The sequence below is a fragment of the Stegastes partitus genome, unplaced genomic scaffold (assembly GCF_000690725.1).
Source record: "Stegastes partitus isolate 25-593 unplaced genomic scaffold, Stegastes_partitus-1.0.2 Scaffold503, whole genome shotgun sequence".
NCBI lineage: Eukaryota > Metazoa > Chordata > Actinopteri > Pomacentridae > Stegastes > Stegastes partitus.
Genome location: NW_007578234.1, coordinates 306,004 through 330,518, shown reverse-complemented (window position 1 = coordinate 330,518; position 24,515 = coordinate 306,004). Strand labels below are relative to the sequence as shown.

Below are 24,515 nucleotides of genomic sequence, written 5' to 3'. Positions count from 1 at the left end.
CTCCAGATAACCACTAATGAACACACAAGAAAAAGTCGTGCGTTCAAGATCAGTCGAGGAGAAGTTAAAGTATTAAAAGATGTGCAGTGAAGATACTGGATTAATAAATGACAGTAATCTATAACAAACATTATAGTTTATATGTAATTCAGCAGGGCGTTCTAAATCTGAGGGCTCGTGGGATGATTAATGAGTTGCACAAACTAGAAATAATTTTAAATTGCTTGCTTCATTAAAAAAAAGAAAGAAAGAAAGTTGTGAAGCCTTTCAACTGACTGAGATCTCATCTGATCGCTGGAGGCTCTGTTAGGATGATACGGTACGATACAACAGATCTGGGTCATTAGGAGCTTTGAATGTGAGGTGGAGGATTTTAAGTTCTACTCTGGATTTTACAGGAAGCCAGAAACACTGATACAGAAATATGATCCTGTTTGGATCAGCTGGAAGTTCTTGAGACACCCTGATAGTACGACATTAGTCCATCCTGGAAGGTGCAGATGCATGGACCTCCATATCAAACAGGAGGCTCCTAATAATGACAACAGGTCGATAAAGGTCATCCTGTAGAGACTTGTTTTATGTGTCACAGTAGAGCTGCAGGCCAAAGCAACGCCATCCAAAGGAACTGTCTGCTTAGATGGTTTCTGAGGTGTTTCTACAGCTTTGTCTGAATTTAAACAAAGAAAACAACATGTCATCCAGGTCTCCAGATGTGTTAGACGTCCACCCAACGTCAGGTTTATGCCCTAAATTAACAGCATTGCTAATCACCACAATCATCTCTCATGTCTCTGTAATGGTTCATACACCAGCATGTAGAAGATCTTTAACCAGAATCATGTTTTTAATGATAAAATATAATTATTATTATTATCCACGAGTTCTCTAATTCACTGTTTTACAAAAAAACATGAAAAATCAGTAAAGCTCATTATTATTATTACTTGATCCAGATGTCAGATTCTAGTTATTTACTCACATTCCTGAACAGAAACATTAGTTTTAGTGGCTGAATGTGATGCTTGGTTAGTTTCTGACTCCTCAGAGAAGCCCAGTGAGCTGCTCAGGTTTGGGTGTCATCTGCATATGCTGTCACAATACTGCCTAAAGGGAGCGAGTACAAGATAAAAACCAATGTGACCTATTGTTTGTCACAAGCCACAAGCTGGGAGCTTCTGGATGAATCTTGACCAATGCTTTGATGTAGAACAAGTCAACCCGGTGCAGTGAGGAGTAGGTACATGGATGTACTCTGCTGCTCCCCGCCGCTGACCTCAGGGTCACACAGCGACTTGACAAAAGCTCGCTGGGGCCTCCGATGTGGATTTGCAGCCTTTCTTTCTAACCTTCAGATTTATTTCGCTCTACTCTCCGTGCACCCACCGACACATTGCGCTGCGACACTCCCTCCAATAAATCTGCTCCGTCACCACTCAGAGGAGGCCGACCGGTTCACCGGACCAAGAAAAACAGACCAGCAAAAACATAATAAATAAAAAACTGCAAACTGCTCAATACAAACACAAATTACGGCTCTTTATGAATAAAACACATCACCATTGTCCCTCTGAATCAGCCTCTGTCTCAGTTTCAACTCTGGCAAATAATATCGGGGACGATCGCCATGGCTACCGGTTGGTGATTCACCATCATGGGAGATGAAACAAAAGGCGCCTTTTTGCTGCCCAGCGCCTGCGGTTCTGAAGCGATGACACCCTGAAACAAGACGTAAGTTATCTGTTTGCCCGTCCTGTTGCGGGCAGACGCCTCCAGTTTTATTTGAATCTCGCTTTAATTAGCTCCCCTGCAGCGCCGTAACTTTGGAGACAACAGGAATCTCAGCAACAGAAATGAAAAAAGAAAAAAAAGCACCCAATGATAGATTCCAAACATGGCCAAGAATGGGAGCTATTTGGCCCAAAGTGTGCGGCTGGCCAGCACCGGGGTCCAGACAATAATTCGGGCCTACTGTCTGCATTCTGCTGCTGCAGTTAGGTGACAGATCAGCAATACACAATCCCTGCTCTGTCTGTGACAATCCCGGCCTCCTCTGTCCGTCTCTGTGGCCAACACCGGCAGAGCGGGATCATAATGGGCCCCGGAGCTGGAATTTTTATGCCCCCCCCTTGCCTCTGTTTATCATGTGAATGTCCAGAGCCGGGTTCAGTGATGGGGTTCACGGTTTGCTCCCTCCAGGGCCACCAGCCTCCATCGTTTCAGCTTTAGTCTGCTCACTTTGCTCCTCCTTATTCAGTTTACAGCGCTTAACAAATGTACTAGGTTTGTGCCCCAGCTGCCAAAAAGTAATCATTTCTTATTTTCTAATAATTAGTATTGTTATCTGTGAATTTTCAAATTTACTGTTTACAAAAAAACCTAAAAAAAAAACAAAACATTAAAGCTCATTATTATTATTTCTTGATTCAGATGTCAGATTATTTACTCACATTCCTGAACAGAAACATTAGTTTTAGTGGCTGAATGTGATGCTGGATTAGTTTCTCAGAGAAGTCCAGTGAGCTGCTCAGGTTTGGCTATAAAAAGGTGGATTCAGTTTAAACTCCTCATTTATGTTCAGGACGGAGAAACGTGGAGAGCTGAGTGGCGTTAAAGCCCTTCATGATGTGTTAAACACCCGTTCAGTGTGACCACACCGTACTGCAGGGTTTACATTTACAGCTACTTTATGTAAATACAAAGAAAATAAACTCCATATAAACGTGTTGGTAACTATTACCTGTAACATAATACATTATATGAATCCCTTCACTTCATACTTTAAGCACATTTACTTATTTTATCTTTGAATTAAGCATAATGTCAACACAGGACATTTACATCACTGCTGCTGGAGTTTATTCCTGAAAGTGTTTTAAGGGACCTGTTCCCACAACTTGATGTAATTTAACTCAGTGTGGCTCCTTGTTTGAACATGATTTTATTAACTCACGAGGCGAGCTTTATTTAGAGTGTAGCTGTGCATTAACTGCAGCTCTGTTTAAACATACAAGTATTTCCATGTTATTCTTCCACATGACTGAACTTCAGAGGGAACTACTGCATGTTTACATTCACAGTTAGAGTCAGTCTGGAGATGTTACACAGATTATCAGTTTATCAAACATAATCCACAGATCGGTAAAGTGCTGCTTCAAGATACTCCAGGTAATCCAGATAAATTAAAGAATAGCAAATACAAACATGTCACTGCTTCTTCTTGCCAGTTCTTGATCCACACACTAGGAATCAGAGCTTCTTTAATCTCTTGCTTTCACAGACTTTTTACTTTTCTTGTCACAACACGTCTCTGGATTATTCAGCCTCAAGGTTCACAGATTCGTATCCAGATTACCTTCAAAGACTAAATGTTTGTGGCTTTTGCACACTCAAAGAATTGCTTTATGAAAAGAATAATGAAGCTACAGCTCTCCTTCAGTCATGGACCTTTCATATCCTGGTCATCTCCAGTTCCTGGAGGCACGAGGCACAATTTTATACGACTTCTGCTTCAGTTATTTCCATTTCATGCTTTTTTACACTTTGTTCTTTTGTTCATTGATCTGAATACGACTGAGAACAACTGGGTTCAGTACAGTACAGTAAAGATCCAACCCAAACCCTGACACGGAGCTTCACTTTGCTTAAGTTTGTTGTTTAAAACTGCATCTCTGTCTCTGGCCTCGAACGCCTCGTCTCTGCACAGTCACATCTCAGGGGCAGCGTGCCAACCTCCAGCCCCTGCAGCCGCCCTCACCCGCCGGGCAACGATGTGAAAACCTCTGTGAAAGAAATATTTGTGCGTTCAGACTGTGATCTAGTGAACAAACATCACACAGCTACAACAGATCTCCCTTCACCACTCCTTCTGGTCCTGCTGTTTCAGAGCAGCGCCGGTGCAGCGTGCTCGGAGGTGTAGGGTGTCACTGGCTCAGCTCTGCTTCACCATCACACAGTCTCAGCCAGTCAGCAGCACTGCAGCACTGACGGCTCTGCATGCTGGGAGGAGAGAGCTGGAAAGATCCTCTCTGCTGCTGTGTCTGATTATTATGTGCTGCAGGTCAATCCGAGGAGAAGGTTGACGGCGAACCTGTCGACACATGCTGCTGCTGCTGCTGCACGGACTTTGTCGTTCCCTGTTTTCCTCTGAGGGTCAGCGTGTCAGATCATGAGAGACGTGTGATGTCCTTTAAACCTAATTAACATCTGTGGAGCTGCTGACTGGCTCCTTCTGTGCTTCTCTGTTCCCACATCACAGTAAACCCTGAGAAACACACTCGCTTACACGTGCACTAATGAACTGATGGACGCCGTTAACGTGGTTGGATGAAGATTCAGTCTTGTGCTGCATAAAAACTGCCCTGAAAAAGTGTGTTCCCCCTGAGAGGGCGGCAACAGAACCAACTTGGCTGAAGATCACAAGGTGTGAGACGTGAGGAGGAAGTCTGACGGGCAGAAAACACATCTCCTCTGTCAGGGCAACACAAATGTCACTGCTTCATCTGGCTATAATAAGAATGAGGTGTTTCTCTGCACCAGAACTTTATGATTGTTATTATTATTATTATTATTATGATGCTGTCCTGAGCTCCAGATGCAGCTCTCAGCTCACAGCCATGTCTTGCTCACACAGGACTGTTATTAGTAATAGAAGTCACATGTTCATGCTACACTGTGACCAACAGCTGGACTAAATATTGATCCAAGATCTGGATCTATGAGGCGTGTGTGGGTTCTACTTTGTGATTGGGTTCTCGGCGTGTCGCTCAAGTCACCGTGGAGTTATTTGCATGAGGAGGAGACTATAAATGAGTGATGGTTCAGGGAACGCCTTCCCAGGCGCACTCCGCTGATGCTGCGAAGACAGGAGCAGTCCTTCACCGGCCACATCGCTCTTCTTATCGCTGACTGCCTGAAAAGATCCCAGCATGATGTCCTCCTATAGACCACCTCCACATTCCTCCTACAAGAAGCTGTTCGGCGGGGACAGAGTCAAGTCCAGCTACACCAGCCGCCAGTTCTCCAGCCCGGTGCGCTCCTCCCGGCTGTCCTACGGGCTCTCCGCGGCTCCGGCCATCTACGCAACCAAGACCCAGCGGCTCCGGAGCAGCGCAGCCATGCCCCGGCTGGCCTCCGAGAACTTGGACTTCTCCCTGTCCGACGCCATCAACACCGAGTTCATCACGAACCGCACTAACGAGAAGGCGCAGATGCAGTCGCTCAACGACCGCTTCGCCAGCTACATCGAAAAGGTTCGCTTCCTGGAGCAGCAGAACAAGATCCTGCTGGCCGAGCTGGAGCAGCTGCGGGGCAAAGGCACGTCCCGGGTCGGAGATCTGTACGAAGACGAGATGCGGGAGCTGCGGCGCCAGGTGGACCAGCTGAGCAACGAGAAGGCCCGGGTGGAGGTCCACCGGGACAACCTGGCCGACGACATCGACCGGCTGAGAGAGAAGTAGGAGGCGTGGCACGGCTCTGTTCTCAGCTCCGTGTGTCCAGATTTTAGCAGTCTGTGCATTTTCCTCTGTTCGCCATAACCCCCTCCCTCCACACAGGCTCGCCTCTGGCCGCTGTGCCGCCATGAGCGGCTGCCAGGCGATGCGCAAAAAGTTTTTCGTGCGTAAAGTGGCAAAGAGATGCGTGTTGTTGTTGTTGTTGAGCGGGGAATGTCCCGGTACCAGCTAAAACAGAAATCTCGCTTTTGTCTGTGTGTGCAGGTTGCAGGATGAGATTTCCCAGCGGGAGGAGGCTGAGGCAAACATGCAGAGCTTTAGACAGGTACAGTATGATGATGGTGATGATGATGGTGATGATGATGGTGATGATGATGGTGATGATGATGATGATGATGATGATGATAAAAGTCGCTGCCTTTGGGATGCTGGTGGCTCCTGAGCCCTGTGCCGCCCCACCTACTCAGCTGCTGCTGGTTAAATAAGGGTTTAAACTCCCAAAATGATATTAAAGAAATGAGATTAGCCTCAGAGAAGAAGAGCCCAGCAGCTCTGAGGTGGGACTGTCCCTCGCCTCCTCTCTGTGATCTCTACCTAATTATTGCCCATTAGCTGCACAGGCAGGAATGCACCCTTCTGATGGCACAACAGCAGATTCTAGCCATGATCCAAAATAGCTGTGAGGCAGCAGCGGCCCTGGTCGGGTACAAAAGGCCAAGCTGTTAAATGAGGCCTGCAGTGAGAGGAGGTCTCTGTGAGTCTGAGCGCTCACAGTGAATGAGCTGGACACAACAGCACCGGTCCAATGTGGTTATCAGAGCGAGAAGACAAGCCCCCATGTGATCCGGCCGTCTCGCTGTGAGAGAACATCAGCACATCACCATCTCACTCGTTATGGTTCTGTCACAGATTGTTCCCTTCCACTGGGTTTCTAATGAGGAGACGGTGAGTCGTGCGAATAGTTTCAAACGGGTGTCACGGCACCAGAACCGGAGACTGATGTGCCATTGTTTTAGAATTAGACTTAGAGAAAAGAATAAATGACACTTTTGTTGAGCTATAAGTTACCAACCCGGTGCAGTGATGGTGACCTGGGCTGTCCGGGCGGCAGGAAGGAAGCTGCTCTGGTGGCACTCAGTCAACTATGTGGGCCAGCAGCCGGGTCCGGCTCAGTCAGGCAGACAGTCGCTCTTCCAGCCTTGGGCCTGTTTGGGAAACCCTGCTGAATAGCACACTTTGTTTGTGGCATTAGCGCAGGGGCAAAGCTGCTTCACTTGCTGATACCTCAATTACCGGCCTGCCAACGCCCGAACAAAGCGCAGCGGTGTGGTGCCACGGTGGGTCAGCAACAATACAACCGACTGGAGCACGTCGGTTCTGGAACAATGGGACGTTTTGGCGTGTTCCACCCAAATTAGAAGCAGAAGAGTGAATTTCTACCAGAACAAGCAGCGGGGAAAAAACACATGAGATGAAGGATGTCTTTGCTTTGGGCTGCTCTGCTGCACTTTTTAGGTTTTTTTTTTTTTACCGAGTCAGACAGGAAGAGAAAACCCAGACTGAATTATGTGCAACCGGTTACCACAGATAAGACAGGGCAGACATACAGAGTTTAGTTTCCTTGTTTTCTTGTTCAGTGAGGCTCCATTAGACCAACTCCGTCCTATTCACCGTTTACACTCCATGCTGTGACCTCATGCTGTAATCTGTCTGTGCAGGAAGCTTCATGGGAATACATCAGGTTTTATGAGGTCATCAGTTGTTTTGCTTGTAATATTTTAACCTGAAAAATGATTGGCAACCTTTAATATTAAAGAAACGTGGATGAGAAAAAGCACAAAGCCTCTCTGTGAGGATGCAACAGAAACACTCAAATAAAGGACCTGAAGCAGTCCTTGGGTAAATGTACTTAGTTACTTTCCACCTTTTGCCTGCACGGTGTGAAACTCACAAGACAGCGTCCACTGGTCGGCTACCAACATCTGCAGTGACACGTGTCATGTGCCTGATTTTTATTGGACGCATGTGTTTGCGACCTTGCCCGACGACACAGTGGGTCATTTGTGTCGGTGGGCGTTGTGTGAGGGCTCTTTACAGCGTTTATTCTGTGTCAGCAAACACACTATGCATAATTCATGTCACCTTCACAAGTCACCTTATTAAGAGTCCGTTGTTACGGCGCAGGACGTGGACAACGCTGCCCTCGCCAGACTGGACCTGGAGCGGAAGGTAGAGTCACTCCAGGAGGAAATCAACTTCCTCAAGAAGCTGCACGATGAGGTAAGCTGCCTGTTTCTGTGGCCAGAGCTGAATCCCTCTGTTACAGAAACACAGCACATGCACAGGCCGTCCAGTGAAAGGCACCCTGAGAGAACTGGGCCAAATCATTTGAAACATTTGATAATCTTCTCAAGTTCTAAATTAGTAGGATTTAGTTCACCAGAGCCTTTTCTTTTTTTTTTTGAGTACACAAGAGGACATTAAACATCAAAGTCTGCGCTATTCCTGCCCGCTGACTCTGCCGATTGTGTTGCAGGAGATGCTGGAGCTGCAGAGCCAGATCCAGCAGCAGCAGCATGTGCAGGTGGACATGGAGATGGCTAAGCCCGACCTGACGGCGGCCCTGAGGGACGTCCGTCTGCAGTACGAGAACCTGGCCTCCAAGAACATCCAGGAGTCAGAGGACTGGTACAAATCCAAGGTAAACAAAATGGAGAGAATTTAACCAACGTAGGTAATGTTGAAAACATTTTTACATGCCTCAGGTGAGGTTTAGAGCGACTATAATCTATATTTTTATACTAACATCGGACCACTTGTATGCCTGAGGGGTCGCTTGTACTGATGATTCTATCCGGACTTTGCAGTTCTCCAGAGCTGCTCCCACCAGGCAGCGTCCAGCAGTAAAGGATTCAGCAGCTAAACAATCCATTGACCCACTAACAGAGCAAGGAGGAGGCTAAATGTGGATTTAATCACTGAAAACTCATTTCTGTGCATCAAAGTTACCTATCCGCCATTAAAATAAACTGCCTTCAAATGTCTTAGATTTAACTCTTCACCGCCCTCTACAGATCAGTGAAGCTCGAGCACACCAGCTCACCTACGACGCTGCTCAAACTCTCATGTGGAGTAAAAACTTAATCCTGAGGTTTCTTCGTATCTGCTGGACATAAATTCATCTTGTCAGCTTGAGAAGTGATGCCGGTGTTGTGTGGATGGCGTGTTTCTGCTGCTCCACGTGGCCCAAAACAATCCTTTGTTTTTCAGTTAAAGCACAACTATTCTTTCTTTATGACATTTGAGCATCGGTAGAAGCAGTCAGTACATGTTCGGTGCTGCAGTGTGACGCCCAGAAGCCATGACTTTCATAATTTACACTCTTCACACCGTCTGCCATATCTGCTGTTTCCCAGCCACTGACTCATCATTTATTGAACAGCTGATTTCTCCTTCCTTCTCCTGCCGTCCGTCCCTCCCCTCTGTTTGTCTGTCAGTTTGCTGACCTCACCGAAGCGGCAGCCAGGAACAACGATGCCCTGAGAGTGGCCAAGCAGGAGGCCAACGACTACAGACGCCAAGTTCAAGCGCTTACCTGTGAGGTGGACGCCCTCAAAGGAACCGTGAGTATGCAGCTGCAGCTTCGACGGCGGCGGACGAGATTCTGGCACAACAACAAAGAAAAACAGTGTCTTTAACACACATATATGAATAAGCAGAGTGAGCTCTGACACAGCAGACAGTAAAACATCTCTGTCTAATCTCCTATCCGCCGTCTTCTTGTTCCTGCCGTCCCAGAACGAGTCCCTGGAGCGCCAGTTGAGGGAGGTGGAGGAGAACTTCTCCCTGGAGACGGGCGGCTACCAGGACACCATCGGCCGCCTGGAGGAGGACATCCACAACATGAAGGACGAGATGGCCCGCCACCTCCGGGAGTACCAGGACCTCCTGAACGTCAAGATGGCCTTGGACATCGAGATCGCCACCTACAGGAAGCTGCTGGAGGGCGAGGAGAGCAGGTGGCTGATAGTTCCAGCTGACAGATGTGTCACTAGGTTCAGATGCAGACATTAATGTGTGGGTTGTGCTGTCTCCATGTGTAGGATCTCCACCCCCCTGCCAAACTTCTCATCTCTAAACCTGAGAGGTTTGTTGATTTCAGTCCAGAAATGCCAGTATTACTGTAACACAATGACACACCGCGCTGTTTTACCTCCTCAGAAACGATGATGATGGACTCCAAACCCCATGTTGAGACAACAACCACCAAGAAAGTTCTCATCAAGACCATTGAAACCAGGGATGGTCAGGTAGAGCACACGCCAAGTGGTTTTTCCATCGGTTGAGTTGTTTTCCGGTACCTCTGCTCATCGCCTTTGTTCCTCCTGCAGGTGATCAACGAGTCGACCCAGAACCACGACGACATGGACTAATGACGCCTGTGTTTCCGCCAACCAACCAACAAAAGCAATATGAAGAAACACGTTTCCCTGGAGCCACAAAGCAAGCGAACACGCCGACACACAAAAAGCTTCAAAAAGTGCCTTTCTATGTGATGATCCAGTTAGCCTGTTAGTGGACACAGACTGTATTTTGCTTCCTCCTCTGCTCAAAGTATTTTGTCATATTTGTTTAGACACACGACAATGAAATCAGCACAACATAGCAGCCCTCACCGAGGGCTACAAAACTCTTTCTTTGTAACCAAAGTAGTATTTTGGATCGATACGGCATGCACTCTCCAGTAGAACCTGTATGCTAAAGATGTCACAACTACCTGTACGCAGCAATAAACAACCAAGACTGTAACTCACACCGTGTGCAGCGTGTCATGGCCATAAAGCAGCACAAGTACTGAACACTAGACGTTGTTTTCAAGGTACATGAGTGGATTGTTGCAGGTGGAAAGTAATGGAAACGTCCTGACTGACATCAGGGAAGTGACGTCGGTGGGATTTTGGAGGCTCTTTGTTAAAGGGATACACGAGTTTAATTTGATTTGTGTCACCGTTGGATCAAAGTGAGAGAAACCGAGAGGAACGACGAGAAGGTGTTCTTCTCACAGGAGACAGCTGTTTGTTCGCCTGATGAGGAAACGATTCAAGTGAGTGTCACATGTTCAGGTTTAGTTCAGCTCCAGGAGAAATGATCTCATCAGTGTTTCCAAGATGAACTCAGTGTGAATGTTTAAAGCACTCGGGGAGAAAAAAAAGTTAAACTTAAACATTCACAGTTCTGTGATAATTGTGTGAACTCCATTTGCAGAAGTGAAATGATTTAAAAAGTCCAGAACCGTCACGAACCTGAGCTGGAAGTCAGGACCTGTCCAAATAATATGAAACTGTACCAGCACGAAAACACGATCACTGACACTGAGTTCAGACCAGCAGCTGATCGTCCAGCTGGACCTGAGTTCTTGGACCTGCTTTGTTTGACTGCCATCTGTCGGTGGTCGGTGCAGCTGCAGGTTGCGTCTCACCACAAGTAGCCACGAGAATAAAAAAAAAAATCACATTTAAATTTACTTGCCGGCCTCCAAATCTCGCGATCATTTCCCCCAGATACGTTCAAGACGCGACTTGGACGGAGGGGCTCCACAGGTGTGTGGCGGTCCGCAGACAGTCGCTGTTCTCACCTGTTCCAGGCCGCGCAGGTGTGTCCCTGCTCGTTTCGGTAACCCGGGACGCTCGCGGGTTCCTTAAAGTCGCCGGTTGTCGCGCGGCTGTCCCGGGAGGTCCGCGTGTTTGTCGACGGAGCAACTTTGCGCACGTGACGCGTCGGTCGGAGGAAGCCGGTGGGACGGAGCCGGGATGCGCTCCGGGCGCTTGATCCGGTGTCACGGCTCGGTGCCGCCTAACTTCTCCAGAGATGACATCTACAGCTGAACGTTTTATTCACTTTTCAATTTAAATATTTCCCCCGGTGCTGGTTCCGTGGACCGGAGCTGGTTCCGTGGACCGGAGCCAAGTTTGAACAGGTTTTCAGTAAAAAAAAAAAAAAAAAGAAGAAAGAAGAAGAGATGAAGCTCGGAGCCTGAACCTGCTGCCGGGGATGGGCTCCGTGACTTCGGCTCTGACCCGGACCAGGAACGCGCTGGTCAAAGTGGGCTCGGAGCCGGAGAGCCACGACCCGGAGAGGAGCCAGTCCGCTCCGGAGTCCGACCGGGTCACCAAGAAGAGCGCCCGGTTCACCGTGCCGGGCCAGACCGGGCGCCAGAGCTCCCGGCAGTCGCTGTCCGAGGTCCTGAGCCGGCAGGACTCGGACGGAGGGAAACCGAGCTCCAGGAGGAAGACCGGTAAGTCCGGACGGTTAACCGTTAATGTCATGCTGCTCCATCAGAACCGCTGTGAACACAAAGACTTAATTTAACATTTATATTTATATGTAGTGATCAACACTGAAGCACTGAGCAGGTTCACACCACAGCTGTCCTCCATCAGTCATCATGTCTCTGTTCAGACACCAGCATGGAGAAGATCTTTAACCACAATCATGTTTTAATGCTAAAATATAATTATTATGGTTATCCATGAATTTACAAATTTACTGTTTTACAAAAAAAACAACAGAAAAAACTAGTAAAGCTCATTATTATTATTTATTGATCCAGATGTCAGATTATTGACTCACATTCCTGAACAGAAACATTAGTTTTAGGCTGGATGTGATGCTGGATCAGTTTCTCAGAGAAGCCCAGTGAGCTGCTCAGGTTTGGATCTTTAGATTCATATTGTTCAGCAAAGTCAGACGTTCATATGACAGCGAGGCACGTTTCCATCCTGCACACATGACAATAAGCACTTTGAATGTTTAATCATGAAGTGTGAAGCACGTTCCTTCAGGTACTCGAGTACTTTTTAGGTGGCTTTCGTGCCCATTTCACTACTTTGATTTACATCCACAGTGTGCAGGTCCTTGTACAGAAAGTCCTTTTCTGTACTCATTAAAGTCAGCTTGTTTCTATTTTTAATCCTGACATGCATTTTGTTTTTAAGGACTGCTGCTAGTTTATCACGTTTATTTGGAGTTTCATCTTTATTTTGCATCCCGTGTGGTCGTTGTGTGTGCAGCGCTGCAGTTTCAATGGTAGAAAGAAAAAAAGCCTGTTTTTGATGTTGAAGCCGACACGCGGCCGGAGGATCAATACGTCTGTGTTGTTGGGATTCTATAAAACTGATCAGAAAACACGTTTTTGAGGAGGTAACGTGCATTATTTTAAAACGCATGAATCGTAGCTTGTTTTGTAGATTACAGGTAAAAACAAACAAAGTAGACATATCCATTTACCAGCTCATAACAGGAACAGACTGCTGTTAAATACAATGACTTTGGGTCAAAAGTATTCACATTTTATCATCACTTCTCGACATTTCAGCAGCAAATACTTCACATTTTATTCCACTACAGTTATTTAACAAATACAAACTACAGGATCATTTATGAAATACATTTATGACACGTTTTACTCCCTGCTAGTACATGAAGCTGTGGAAATCCCTCCATCATCTCCAGCACCACGTGCATTTATACATCAGTAACAATGACTTTGTGTATTTGCTTGCTAGTACTTGTGTTGAGGGGCTGCACGGTGGATCAGTGGTTCGCACTGTGGCCTCACAGCTAGAAGGTCGCCGTCCCGGTGAGGACACCCGGGATCTTCCTGCGTGGAGTCTCCATGTTCTCCCCGTGCAGCGTGGGTTCTCTCCGGGTTCTCCGGCTTCCTCCCACAGTCCAGAAACATGCTGAGGTTAATTGGTGATTGTAAATTGTCCGTAGGTGTGAATGTGAGTGTGCTTGGTTGTCTGTCTCTAAGTGTAGCCCTGTGATAGACTGGTTACCTGTCCAGGTGAACCTGCCTTCACCCTGAGTCAGCTGGGATAGACTCCAGCCCCCCATGACCCTGGTGAGGATTATGGTGTAGAGATGATGGATGGAAGTAAAATCCCAGCTGTAAGACGTGTTCTGTTATCGTGTGGCGTCGCTGCAGCTGCTTAAGTAAAGGATTTGAAGAAGTTCTGGAGGCCGAGCAGAACCAGACCTTTCCTTCCCTTTGAAGGCTGATCCAAAGTGAATTTTATTTAATGTCGTCGATCTCCAACGTCTGACTCAGGCTCAGGTTTGTCTCATTTTTCTTTGTCCCTCCGCCGTGCTGTGGAGGAAGCGTTCACAGTTTACTTCCCAGACCTGTGACACACAGAAAGGCTCCATTCAAACTCAAGGTCCTGCATTCAGAGTGTCGCAGCAGCACTCGATGACAGGAATAATCAAACCGGCTCTTACTGGTTGCTATGTGGTTCCTTTTACACGTTTTTTGCTGGTTAAATGTGACTTTAGGTTCATCTTGTTCCTAATAATTAAAATGAGCTAAAACTGTACTTTCAGCTCCTGTTGACATGCAGCTGTTACAGTCGATCATCTGTCTTTGTTTTTGTCACATAATGCAGCCTTTTGACATAAATTGAGTTTGTGAATGCCAGTGAAAGCAACAAACAGCCTCTCAGTGGGTCTATTTAGAGGATTCATTGGACTATTTTCTCATGAAAGCCCATTTCTTCATGTTTTGGGCCGTCGTGTTGCTGCAGACGTCTGCGGTTCCCTTCATGGGTTTGTCTATAGATGAGAGCAACGGGTCACTTCAGAGGGTTGTTATTGAAAAAAAAGAGGTATTCACCGACTGAATGCTGAGCTCTTTGAAGGCCGGCCTCAATGCGACATATCTCCACTACCAGAGCATCTGTTTGATGTGAGAGACGGCCGAAGCAAGCAAAGCTAACCGTTGTGTTCATCCGAACAAGAGATGTGGTTTTGTTGAGACACAACATGTTCGTCAGTCGGCTGGAGCTGTTTGTTCCTTAAATACAGAATATTTAGATTTTAGTGACACTTCAGGGGTTTCAGTTTGAACTCCTCTCATACAGGTTAATGCGAACCAGCAGCTCACAGCGTCACGTTGCAGAGCTGTGGTGTTTTTATGAGGCTCGTAGCATCCAGTTAAATCTGTCTTTGTGAGATCTCCCCTCAGCCTCCTAGTCGAGTGTTTGTTAATGTTCGTGTCACTTGGTGTTTCTCTCAGTTCATCCTGTTTGTCTTAACTCCACATCGGCGCCTCCAGTTCCAGCTCCCAGAGTCCCGGAGGACGGCGCCGCTCCCCGGCCGCCTCCTAAAATACCGCCTGCACTGTGGCGTTTCCATGACCGTGTGACAGCGTAGACTCCCGTTGAGTTTCCTCCTCGGTCCCCCGGTGGTGTGCGGGGAGTCTCCTCCCTGACTCTCACCTGACCGTACGCTCACCTGCTGCCTCCCGAGCAGCAAAACACCTCCGCCTCCCCCCGACCGGCTTATCAGCTTATCTGGCCGGGTCCCTTCAGCGGCAGACGCTCCCAGCGGTGTGCAGAGCTCAACAACTGCTTAGTTAAGAAGTCGGGAGCTTGCATGGAACAGTTTGATGTTGGTTCTGGCAACTTTAGATGGTAGACGGCACACCCCACGCTAGGTATGAGCGGATGGTTTGAAGCAGCACATGACGAGCACTGCAGCAGCTGTCCAGCAGTCAGGCGGCAAACAGTTCATCATAATCTGACGAACAGCAACATCCGCCTGGCAGGAGCTGTAGTTTTAGGATGAAAGGTGAAGTTCTGTGGTTCTACAGAGATGCCGGGTCCCCTGACACAAGGGAACGTTGTTGTTTGGTGCAGAACTCCCATCACAGCGCTGACCTTGTGGCTGAGCTGTTTTGAGTGATGGGTGGGAGCCGTCACCGGACCGCCGGTGCCCACATGGCCCGACTCGGCTCCGCTCAGGGCGCTCCTCTTCAGATTAGCCGAAACATACGAGGAGTCGGGCCTCGTCGAGAAGGTACCGGCTGGAGTCAGCGCTGCTCAGGAGAGCTGGGTGACGTCACGGTTTACGTACAGTCGATGCAAATGTCCTCGATTTCATTACTGGCACAAGAACTGGGTCATGTTGAGCTGGAGAGGCTCCTGGAGCTCAGGTTGGCCACACTGAGCGGTGCTTCATTAGGCGGAGAGGTTTGGTGTTTGAGGCTCATGATGGAACCACATCTACAGACAAGAAATCATCGAGAGTTTTCTCAGTTTTCTTATTCATCTGTACATTAATAATTTATTCGCAGGCTGCAGCCAATTTTCCACTTTTGTGAGCAGCATGAAAACAGATTGTCTTCTGTTGACATGCTGACTGGAGACGGAAAGCTCAAAAGCAGCGAACTCACAGTGTGGTAGTTTTCTCTGTTTGGAGACACAGATTGTCCACAAAGCTCAGTGTTTCACACGTTTGTCGTCCTTCTTCACCTGTTCAGGCCTCAGCCTGTGCTGCCTCCCAGGAGGACATGCAGCGGTTATTTTCTGAAACACTTCCATCTCTGTACGGCTACGCTTCAGCTTGTTTTCAGTCTTTATGTCCTTCATCAGCTTATCAGAAATCCTTAAAAATGGCCTTTTACACGTCTGTCAGTGACATAGAGCTTTTGAAATTCATCTCTTCACCATTTACTGTCGGTGACAAAACAAATGAACTTATCAGAACTAAAACTCGACTATTGGAGCAAAAACACAAACAGAACAAAGCACCAGAAACCATCGATGTCAGTTTAACATTACTGTTTGATCCAGAACGTGTTTCTTCATCTTCGCGTCGGAGGAGCAGTGAGAGAGGATTTGACCTTCTGGTTGGCCGAGTCCTTTTAAATATCGTACATCTTCCTTTGTTAGCACGTTAGCATGTTAGCACGAGGAGGAGTTTGATGTTTTTACATGTAAAAGTACCGTAAGTAGTGGTGGGACGCGATTAAAAGAATGAATCTAATTAATTAGAGGCTTTGTAATTAATTAATCTCGATTAATCACATTTTTGTCAAACAGTTTTTCTGTTCTAATCAATTCTGGTTGACGACTGAATCAATGAATCGACATAAACGTGAACTTAAACACCAAAGTGTTCATTGTTCATCTATATTTATCTTTGTTCTTCGTCTGTCTGCTGCATTCACAGATCAGTGAAACTCAAAGTGCAGTTACAGCGATTATATTCAGCATTTAAGACTTCTTGTGGCCCAGTTTGAACACGTCCATGTTCTGATCCAAGCTGCCATCAGGAAGCTTTAAAAACAACTTTCCTCCCAACCAGCCGAGCGACGCGTCTCGTCCTCCATCTGTTCACCAAAGTTTTTTGTTTTTATTTATTTTATTTGATTTAACCTTTATTTAATCAGATAAAAGACCCACTGAGATGGAAACCTCTTCCACAAGGGTGACGGGATCATGAAAAGCAGCAGCACACGCCCCAAATAAACGCAACAGAACAATCACAACATGCCCGTGATGAACGGTGTCGACAGGAAGCCGGTGAAGCAGAAGTGATGACGTCAGTGACAGGCGCTGCTGAATGGAGTTCTGTCGTCAGTCCTTCAGCAGAGAGCCAAAGTGACGTCTCTCATCCTGTGTGTCTTATTCACTGCTGGTGAACCAGCTTTAGGTGCATTAGCGCCACCTAGCGGCTGGAGTGTGTGCATCAGCGTTACTGAGAATTTACGATTAAATGCGTTATTTGTTTTAAAGCGTTATTTTCTCTATAATTAATAAATCAAAATTAATGTTAAAGCCTTTATTCTGAAAACCTGTAAAACCTGCTGGAGCCACTTCCACAGTCGCTGGAGAGGCCGAGGATGGGTTCTGTATAAATGTATGATGTGCTGTCGCTTCCTAAACAACGCACAAAGATCAGATGTGTTTCTCTCCTTTTATAAACGTGATCTGTGATTTGCAGGCGTTACACAGCACTGGGCAGGATGTAGGCGACGGCAAACTAATCAGAAAAAATAAAGACACTATACTTAGCGTTAGTCACTCAAGCGTGGCGGTCAACGAAGACGACGGCTACCCAGCCCTCCTCTCTCTGGCAAGACCACCGCATGACTGACTGTCAGCCCTTCTGACAGCTCAACCTGTCACCAACTACACCCGCATCACCATGACAACCACACAAACAAACCACCAACCCAGTGATCAGTACTCAGAACCATCTGGGGCTCCTACACCTGCACGGCTCGGTTCTGTTCGCTCATCCGTCCCTGTGATAAGTTCTGGTGTTCACCTGGACCACCGAAGGTTGAATTGTTTCCGCCAGCGCCGAGTCCATTCGCTCCGTTTGTCCACCTTTTGTTGTCAGTTACTTTTTCATTTTTCCTGTTCAGTACCGGAGCCCGTCCTGGCCCAGTTTGTTTAGTTCTCCCATCACCTCCCTATCGTCCACGTTCCCATCTCGCTGCACATTTCTGTAAGTTTCTGTAAAATAAACTCTTAAATGCTGGTCTGTGGTTAGAAACAATGTGACGACACAATTTGCAGGTTTCCTTCATGGATTCATGTGTTGAGGAGAAAATGAGAGTATCTGAGTCTCATAACTGAGAACCGAGCGTCGACACAACAACCTATTCGTGTCCATCCCTTAAAACGTTCTTCTCCTCTGGTGGCTCATCTTCTGCTGCCTCACATGTCGTTTCCATTTTAAATATCCAGCTTTACGTAGATTCTTACCAAAGTGCCTGAGTTTAAAACTAATCCTGGAGTTAGTTGTAGTCATAAATACATCCAGTTTGGCTTTTCAGCGTCACTGCGGTTCTGTTTAGTCTGAATGAGAAAATATGTCTGAATGACAGCAGGCGACTACCGATTATGTCGATTTTGCTTTCAAATAGTCAATCAGTCCTTCAATAAACTGCCAGAAACATGATTTAAAATGTCCATTGAAATGTGGCTCAGACAGTTTATGGATCATTTCAAACGTTCTGAGGTTCTGTTTTGGGCGCTGACTGGTTCGTCTGTGTTTCAGAGGATCAGCGTCGCTCGTGTTTCTTTTCACAGAGCACTGAGGAGATGATATTCAATGAACCACGTATACATTGGAGGGTGTGAGCACATGATTTATTCAGTACATGTTGTTTTATCAGTGAGCTGTGTTTGCTCTGTGCCGCCGTCTGTCGTGTGCCAGTTTAACGAAAAGCGCAGCATCGCTGTGGTTTTCCGTCCAGATAGCACTGATTGGTCGCTTTGGTCAGACGGGAGGAGGACGTCTGAGGGCTGTGAGACGTCCAGCTCTAATCAAAAGCTTTACATTTGTTTGCCCTGCTGACCTGACGCTCACCCAGCTGCTTTGGCCTCTTTGATCTGGAACCATGCTGCTGTAAAAACCATTAGCTCAACTCGCGTCTCAGGACTCGTTTCTGGGTCTCGGTGCAGCAGGATTCAGATGACGGCTGGCGGAGCTTCTGTTTTGTCAGCTCATTCCCCTCAGGTTTGCAACATGGCTAACATTACCCTTAAAGGTGGCTCTAATGAGCATTTAGCAGGGGAGAAGACGAGCTCCCTTGCACCCGGTGTGTCTTAATTACACGAGCGTGTCACTGTGGTGACAGTGGTGTGGGGACTGGCAGAGTGTGTGTCGCTCCACAGTCTAGGGGAGACCTCTAATGAGCTTGTTTTTCTGGCTGATTGCGTAGTTGTTGTGTTGAATTGTGATGTGCTACTGGGACGGTTACACAACCGCCGAGAAGCCCCAAAACTACGCCTGTGTTCGGCTGAACGACGCGACAAAACGGAGCTCAAGTGTCAAAGACTGTCATCCGGGCGCGTGTTTGGTTGATTTTTGTTCATAATATATTTTATTTACGGTGATGATATGCAGGTTTTTCTCCCCTTTATCTTCACCACTGATTAATGTCTGATGGCCTGTGTCTGTGTTTGATGGTCAGATCAAAGGTGAGCCATAGTTTGTCCTCAATGGACGTCAGCGACAGAAAGCAGGTGTGTTTTTGTCCTGGCAGTCGCCTGGAGCACTGCTCTGGTAGAAATAAGAGAAGTTTATTTCTGAAACACTTTATGGGAAATATGACGACTGGATGATGTCGTCACAGCTGCAAACATTCCAGCCTGTTTGAAGGAAACACACCAAATAACTCAGTAAATGACTTAAGTGTGCATATAAGTGTTAGAACTGGATTCGTGAGTGTAATTTGCCGTATTAACCCCTTACAACACCCTGTGTAATGTATGCAGTATATGTCTGATGGTTCCTCCCGTTGCCTAGTGACAGTGACGTGGCCCCGGTAATGACCCTCAAAGAAAATGGATCTTGACAAGGACTCAATGGACAGATCGGGTCGAGGATACACCTCTTAAGGCAGCTGTTGGAGAGCTTTTTGTGAAAGCACCAAACATTGGTTCTATATATAGATTATACCGCCGGACAAATGTGAACCGGACGTCTGGGCCGACGCCCCGAATCGCTGCAGGACGACGATTAAACCAGAAATGTGTGTTAACCTGCCAGAAATACACTTTAAGTTCAGTTGTTATCTGTATTATTGTGATTGTGCAGAGGTTCTGTGACAAAATGATCACACAAACATGGTTTCTCATAGTTTTTAGCTTTTTCTTTCTCTCCCACCAACAGCTGGGTTATCTTTTCGTTGCTAGTAGCAACCACTAGTAGTGCATTTCAATGGCAGTTACAGTTTAACTGTCAGATCTGTGACCGAGCAAAAAAACCACCTTTTATCTCCTGAAACGTCCTTGCTGGAGCGCTCCTCCTCATGTCAGGACTGTGCTGTGGTCTGGGATTTGTGAATTTACTTCTTCTGGCATCGGTTTCCTGCTAACGAAGCTGCTCACTGCTCTGTAGGCTAACGGGGCGCTAACATACAGCCAGTAACTGTTAATATAAGGTTCACCAGATTAATGTCTGCTGCTGATCATGCTTTGGCCACAGGGTTGCTGACCTGCTGTCTCGGCTGATTTGTTGTGCACGAGATTCAAATCTGTCATTAAATAAAACTAAAGTCAATAGAACTACTCTGCAGGTGATGTTTCAGGACGGCAGAGAGCAGAGATGTCCCAAAACATTATATTTTTTTGATGCGAGCCATTTAATAATTATATCTGCTGCTACTGATTCCCTATCCGATCCCAAGTTATTAAAATCAATCCACTACACATGCTTGACAACTCAATAGGTCTCTAATTTGCATTTCTGCGTCCCGGCTGTCTGCTTGTTATGCAGGTGATCATGAACCTTGGTGCACGGCTTTGGCAGCTTCCTGTCTGACACGTAGCGGTCAGCGGGTCGGTTGTACTGTCGCTCCACAAGCTCCACAAGACGGTGAATGTTCCACATGCATGTCAGAAAATGTGCTGTAGTACCCGGCTGGTCCACCAGGTGGAGCCACTGAACACTGAATGCTGTTGCAAACTTGGAACGAGGGCGGTTTTATGTTGGCAGGCAGAGAGCATTGTGGGGCTTTTAGCTAGCGGCAGGCACCATGACGGAGGCTTCTGTTCTGTTTAATGGCCTCAGCAGTGATTATGTGGACGGCAGAGTTCACTAAATGACAACATCTGGTCTGACATCACTGACTAACATCTGTTTCTCTGATGCCAGCAGGATGAGGGTTTAGTCAACACTGAGCAGTTTGACAAAGCCTTGGTCTGACCCGGTCTCTGAGATCCCAAACTTTAGGTCACATATTGGACCTTAAAGCACTTTGTGTTGCAGTTGTCACTTTGGATGAAAGGTTCACCTGGACAGGTAACCAGAAATGGTGACGACATGCTGTGAATATGTTGGCTTTAGCATGTTTAATGAGTTCATCCTCACACAGCCTAGAGTTCAGCAGAGTTTCCCTGCGATGCCTCTGAACGTTATCATGATTATTACAGCTGAGTCGCTGATAGCTTCACTGTCAGCTTCTGCAAACTGTTTATTTTTGGACATTTGATGGAATATCAGGATTTTAAGCTTCATCGTGCTCAAAGTTCTCTAATGGAACACAGAAGAGAAGCTCAGAAACCGTTGAAACGTTTACAGTTCTGTCTGGTTCTACAGGTTCTGTCCACGTGTAGAACTGGACGCAGGTTTGGGGTTCAGAGACTTCATTCATTTATTAACACATCTTCAGCAGAGCTGTGGGACGAGGAGGCTGCACGTCACAGACTGCCGGTTAAAAGCTGCAAAAACCACCAGACGGTGCATCCAGGTCTGTGTTTGTCTGAAGCTCTGACGAGCAGCAGTCTGCAGATCAGGATGGTTGCTGGATTTGGTGGCGGTCCGTAGCGCTGCTGGCTAACAAACGGCTGGACGCCTCCACCGTCCTTATGTGAACGTTCTCTGAAAAGTCTGCAGCGTCCCTTTTATAAGGCAAAGCACAGAGTTGTGGAGCACCGTGTAGCCTCCGAAAGCGTCCTGAAAATAAAAGCAGAAGCACCCTCCTCCAGTTAAGTGTATTATATAAGCTCCTCTCCAGCTCCTGTAACCCCCAGATGCATTAAACAGGAAGCTTCCAGCACCGTGACTCTCACAGAACACACCTGCAAAGACAGCGTCGCCCTTCAGCCCCGTTCTCTCACTTCATCAGTCGCTTAGAATCATTATTGAAGGATGGATTTCATGTTGTTGACGGGCCTCTACAGTGATACGATGACATCATTCATCACACAACATGATGATCATCTTTAAATGTTCTGAACAAGGCCTCAGCAGCTCACCTGTAAACCAGCGCTGACTACAGGGATGAAGCTCCAGTGTTCCCACACACGCCCTCATTAACGTAAAAGCTAGCTGGGAACAAGCAGCCACTCACGGCCAGAGTGTCGCGAAATTAGGATTCACGCAAATTGTTCCGTGCAGACTGAACGGGAGGCTGAGGAGAGGAGACGGGGGGAGGCGAGCATGAAGCGCTCTCACCAAACAAAACGAGATGGAGTGTAATTATCTAACAAGTGCTTAATGTGTCCGCTGGAACCGCACCGAGCGGCTCCGAGCGCCTCCGAGCAGCGCCGGTGTAATTGGGTGTCCTGATGGTGATCGATTTCTTTTTACTGAGACGCCTCAACGTCCCTGAGAAGGATTAATCGCTGTCAAACCACTCATTTGGTTAAGTTTTGTTTTACACGCAGGCGATTCGACAAACGATCGTTTTCAGTGTCTGGTCACCGTCCAACCATCTCTCTTCTTCTTTTAATGCAACCAAAATGCAACAGAACCTTCCAAAATACCGTAATGTCCAGACTATGAGCAGCTACTTTCTTCACACGCTTTGAACTCGGCGGCTTAAACAACGATGCGGCTAATTCATGGATTTATACAAATTTGCATCGAGACCAAAATGAGGCTGAGAGCGACGACGACAGAGAGACTGAGGAAGTGATGAAGTGATTCTGAGGCTGTTCAGCTCCTGAAGACTCTGAAGAAGACGACTTTAGTGGTTTTAGTGCAGGAGGAAGATGAAGATAGCCATCAGTGACTTTTCCTGGTAGCTGCTGGAGTTTTGTTTCCTTAAGCAGCCGTGTTACAGGAAGTGTTCAGAAAAAAGCCTCTACGGTACGTATCTGTGGATGTTACCGCTACGCATTTAATTAAAGGTTTAAACATCTTTCTGTGTAAATATCTCATGTTCCAACGTGGACACCTGCAGCTTAGAGACAATACGGCCTGGATATACACAATGTATGTCTGTACACAACTCTTTTTAAAGTTAGTTTCTTACATTCAGGTGCGCTCATAGTCTGGAATTTACGGTAATAAAATAAAATCTTGAACGCGACAGAAATATTTCCCCTGGCAGCATGTTGTTCTCAGTAAAACATCCTGTTTTCCAGCTTCTATATAATTATAGAACTCGCTCACAGCTCCTGGTTGAGACACGACGTCCAGACGAAGCTTCTTCCTTCGTCGGCGTCGCTGTTAATGAACCAATGAGCCGTGCACGCTGATGAACACTTGTCTTTGTGTGACACTGACGTCAAGGTTGACAGTGATTCAAGATTTAATATTTGCAAACGAATTAAATCTGAAAATATCTTCATCTTGTCCCCAGTCGTTTCCCTGAGGTCGGATAATATCGCTGCTGTGACCCGGACGCCGGCTGAACTTTCTGAACATCTGCTTACTGATGGACGCCAAGAAAACTAAAATGCAAACCAGAGTCGAGGCGAGCTGGACGGCTGCTGCTCACTCAGATGCTTTGAAAAACGTCAAATCATCGTTTCATTATGGGACGCCAAGATCAAGATCGCTGTTAGTTCTTGTTTAATTTAGCATTTTTAGCTCTGGGTTAGCCAAACGAAGGGATGTAGTTGGTTTTTCACCGACTCAGTTGGGCTCTTTCTGTCTGCGTTGGCATTTTTGTCATAAGGAGCATCTGAATTAGTCTGCAGCCCTGAAATGCTAATTTACCAAAACTACAGTCTTTCCATGACTTTAACCAAAATGCTTTTGTTTCCCAACTGTTGTAAGCGCTGGAGTCTGGACGCCGCGGTGGTGACTCTGATGGAGTTCATAGAAGTAAAAATAATAAATATGTAAAAAGTCAGACCGACATAAGTCCAGTCATGACCCGATGATCTGACACTAAATGTAAAACCTTCTTCTATGTTGGATATCAAGGCTGTCGGATTGTCCAGACGGAGGTCCAGATACGAGGAGGGCTTGATGCTGGAAGGCTCATTAGTTGTTCATTATTGTTCATAGTTGTTATAATAACTAGTGTGTTGTTAGAACACGACGCATCGCTGGACTTCAGCCTAACTGACCGGTGCTCTGTGTACGTTCTGGACCCTTCCACCCCGGGGCAGCGCTCTGACGGGGTGGAAGTGTCCAGAACACACAGGCAGTACTTGGCTGCTGATGCTAGTTTAGTTAGCGCTCACACTTCTGTTTCCTCCATCGGTGGCGGCGGGGGAGTGGCAGATACGCTCCACCGTTACCATCCATGTTTACTTCCATAAACACTGAGCACGCTCGCTGCGTGTGACGTCGTCGTGTCCTCTTCTGCGCATGCGGGACACTTTTGGCTCGTATGAAGTTCACACAGCAGATCACATACAAGTCGCATTGAAGTGGAAACGTGAAGGAAGTCACAAAGAAATCCTCATTGAGCATCAAGTCCTGCAGTGTGAACGTAGCCAATCTGTGGGATTGTTCAGTCAGATAATACGCCGTCATCCTGATTGGTGACATTAAATGTCATGTCGGAGTCACAATCCAAGGCTG

The 24,515-nt window shown here is 46.9% G+C and overlaps 1 protein-coding gene across 1 annotated transcript; it reads left to right on the top strand.

Annotated features, from left to right (window-relative positions):
- Nucleotides 1-4,837: 4,837 nt before the first annotated feature.
- Nucleotides 4,838-10,266, top strand: LOC103361424 (vimentin A2). Its single transcript, XM_008287500.1, has 9 exons — nt 4,838-5,455; nt 5,718-5,778; nt 7,638-7,733; nt 7,990-8,154; nt 8,951-9,076; nt 9,252-9,472; nt 9,557-9,600; nt 9,675-9,763; nt 9,845-10,266. The coding sequence occupies exons 1-9, from the start codon at nt 4,929-4,931 to the stop codon at nt 9,884-9,886; spliced, it is 1,371 nt and encodes a 456-aa protein (XP_008285722.1). The 5' UTR covers nt 4,838-4,928; the 3' UTR covers nt 9,887-10,266.
- Nucleotides 10,267-24,515: the final 14,249 nt, after the last annotated feature.

What these genes read in the sequence shown, in the direction of transcription:
- LOC103361424 (XM_008287500.1), top strand. Translation starts at nt 4,929, where the DNA reads ATGATGTCCTCCTATAGACCACCTCCACATTCCTCCTACAAGAAGCTG. An exon ending in AGGACTGGTACAAATCCAAG is followed by an intron (nt 8,155 to 8,950) that starts GTAAACAAAATG and finishes TTTGTCTGTCAG; the next exon opens with TTTGCTGACCTCACCGAAGC. An exon ending in TGGACGCCCTCAAAGGAACC is followed by an intron (nt 9,077 to 9,251) that starts GTGAGTATGCAG and finishes CTGCCGTCCCAG; the next exon opens with AACGAGTCCCTGGAGCGCCA.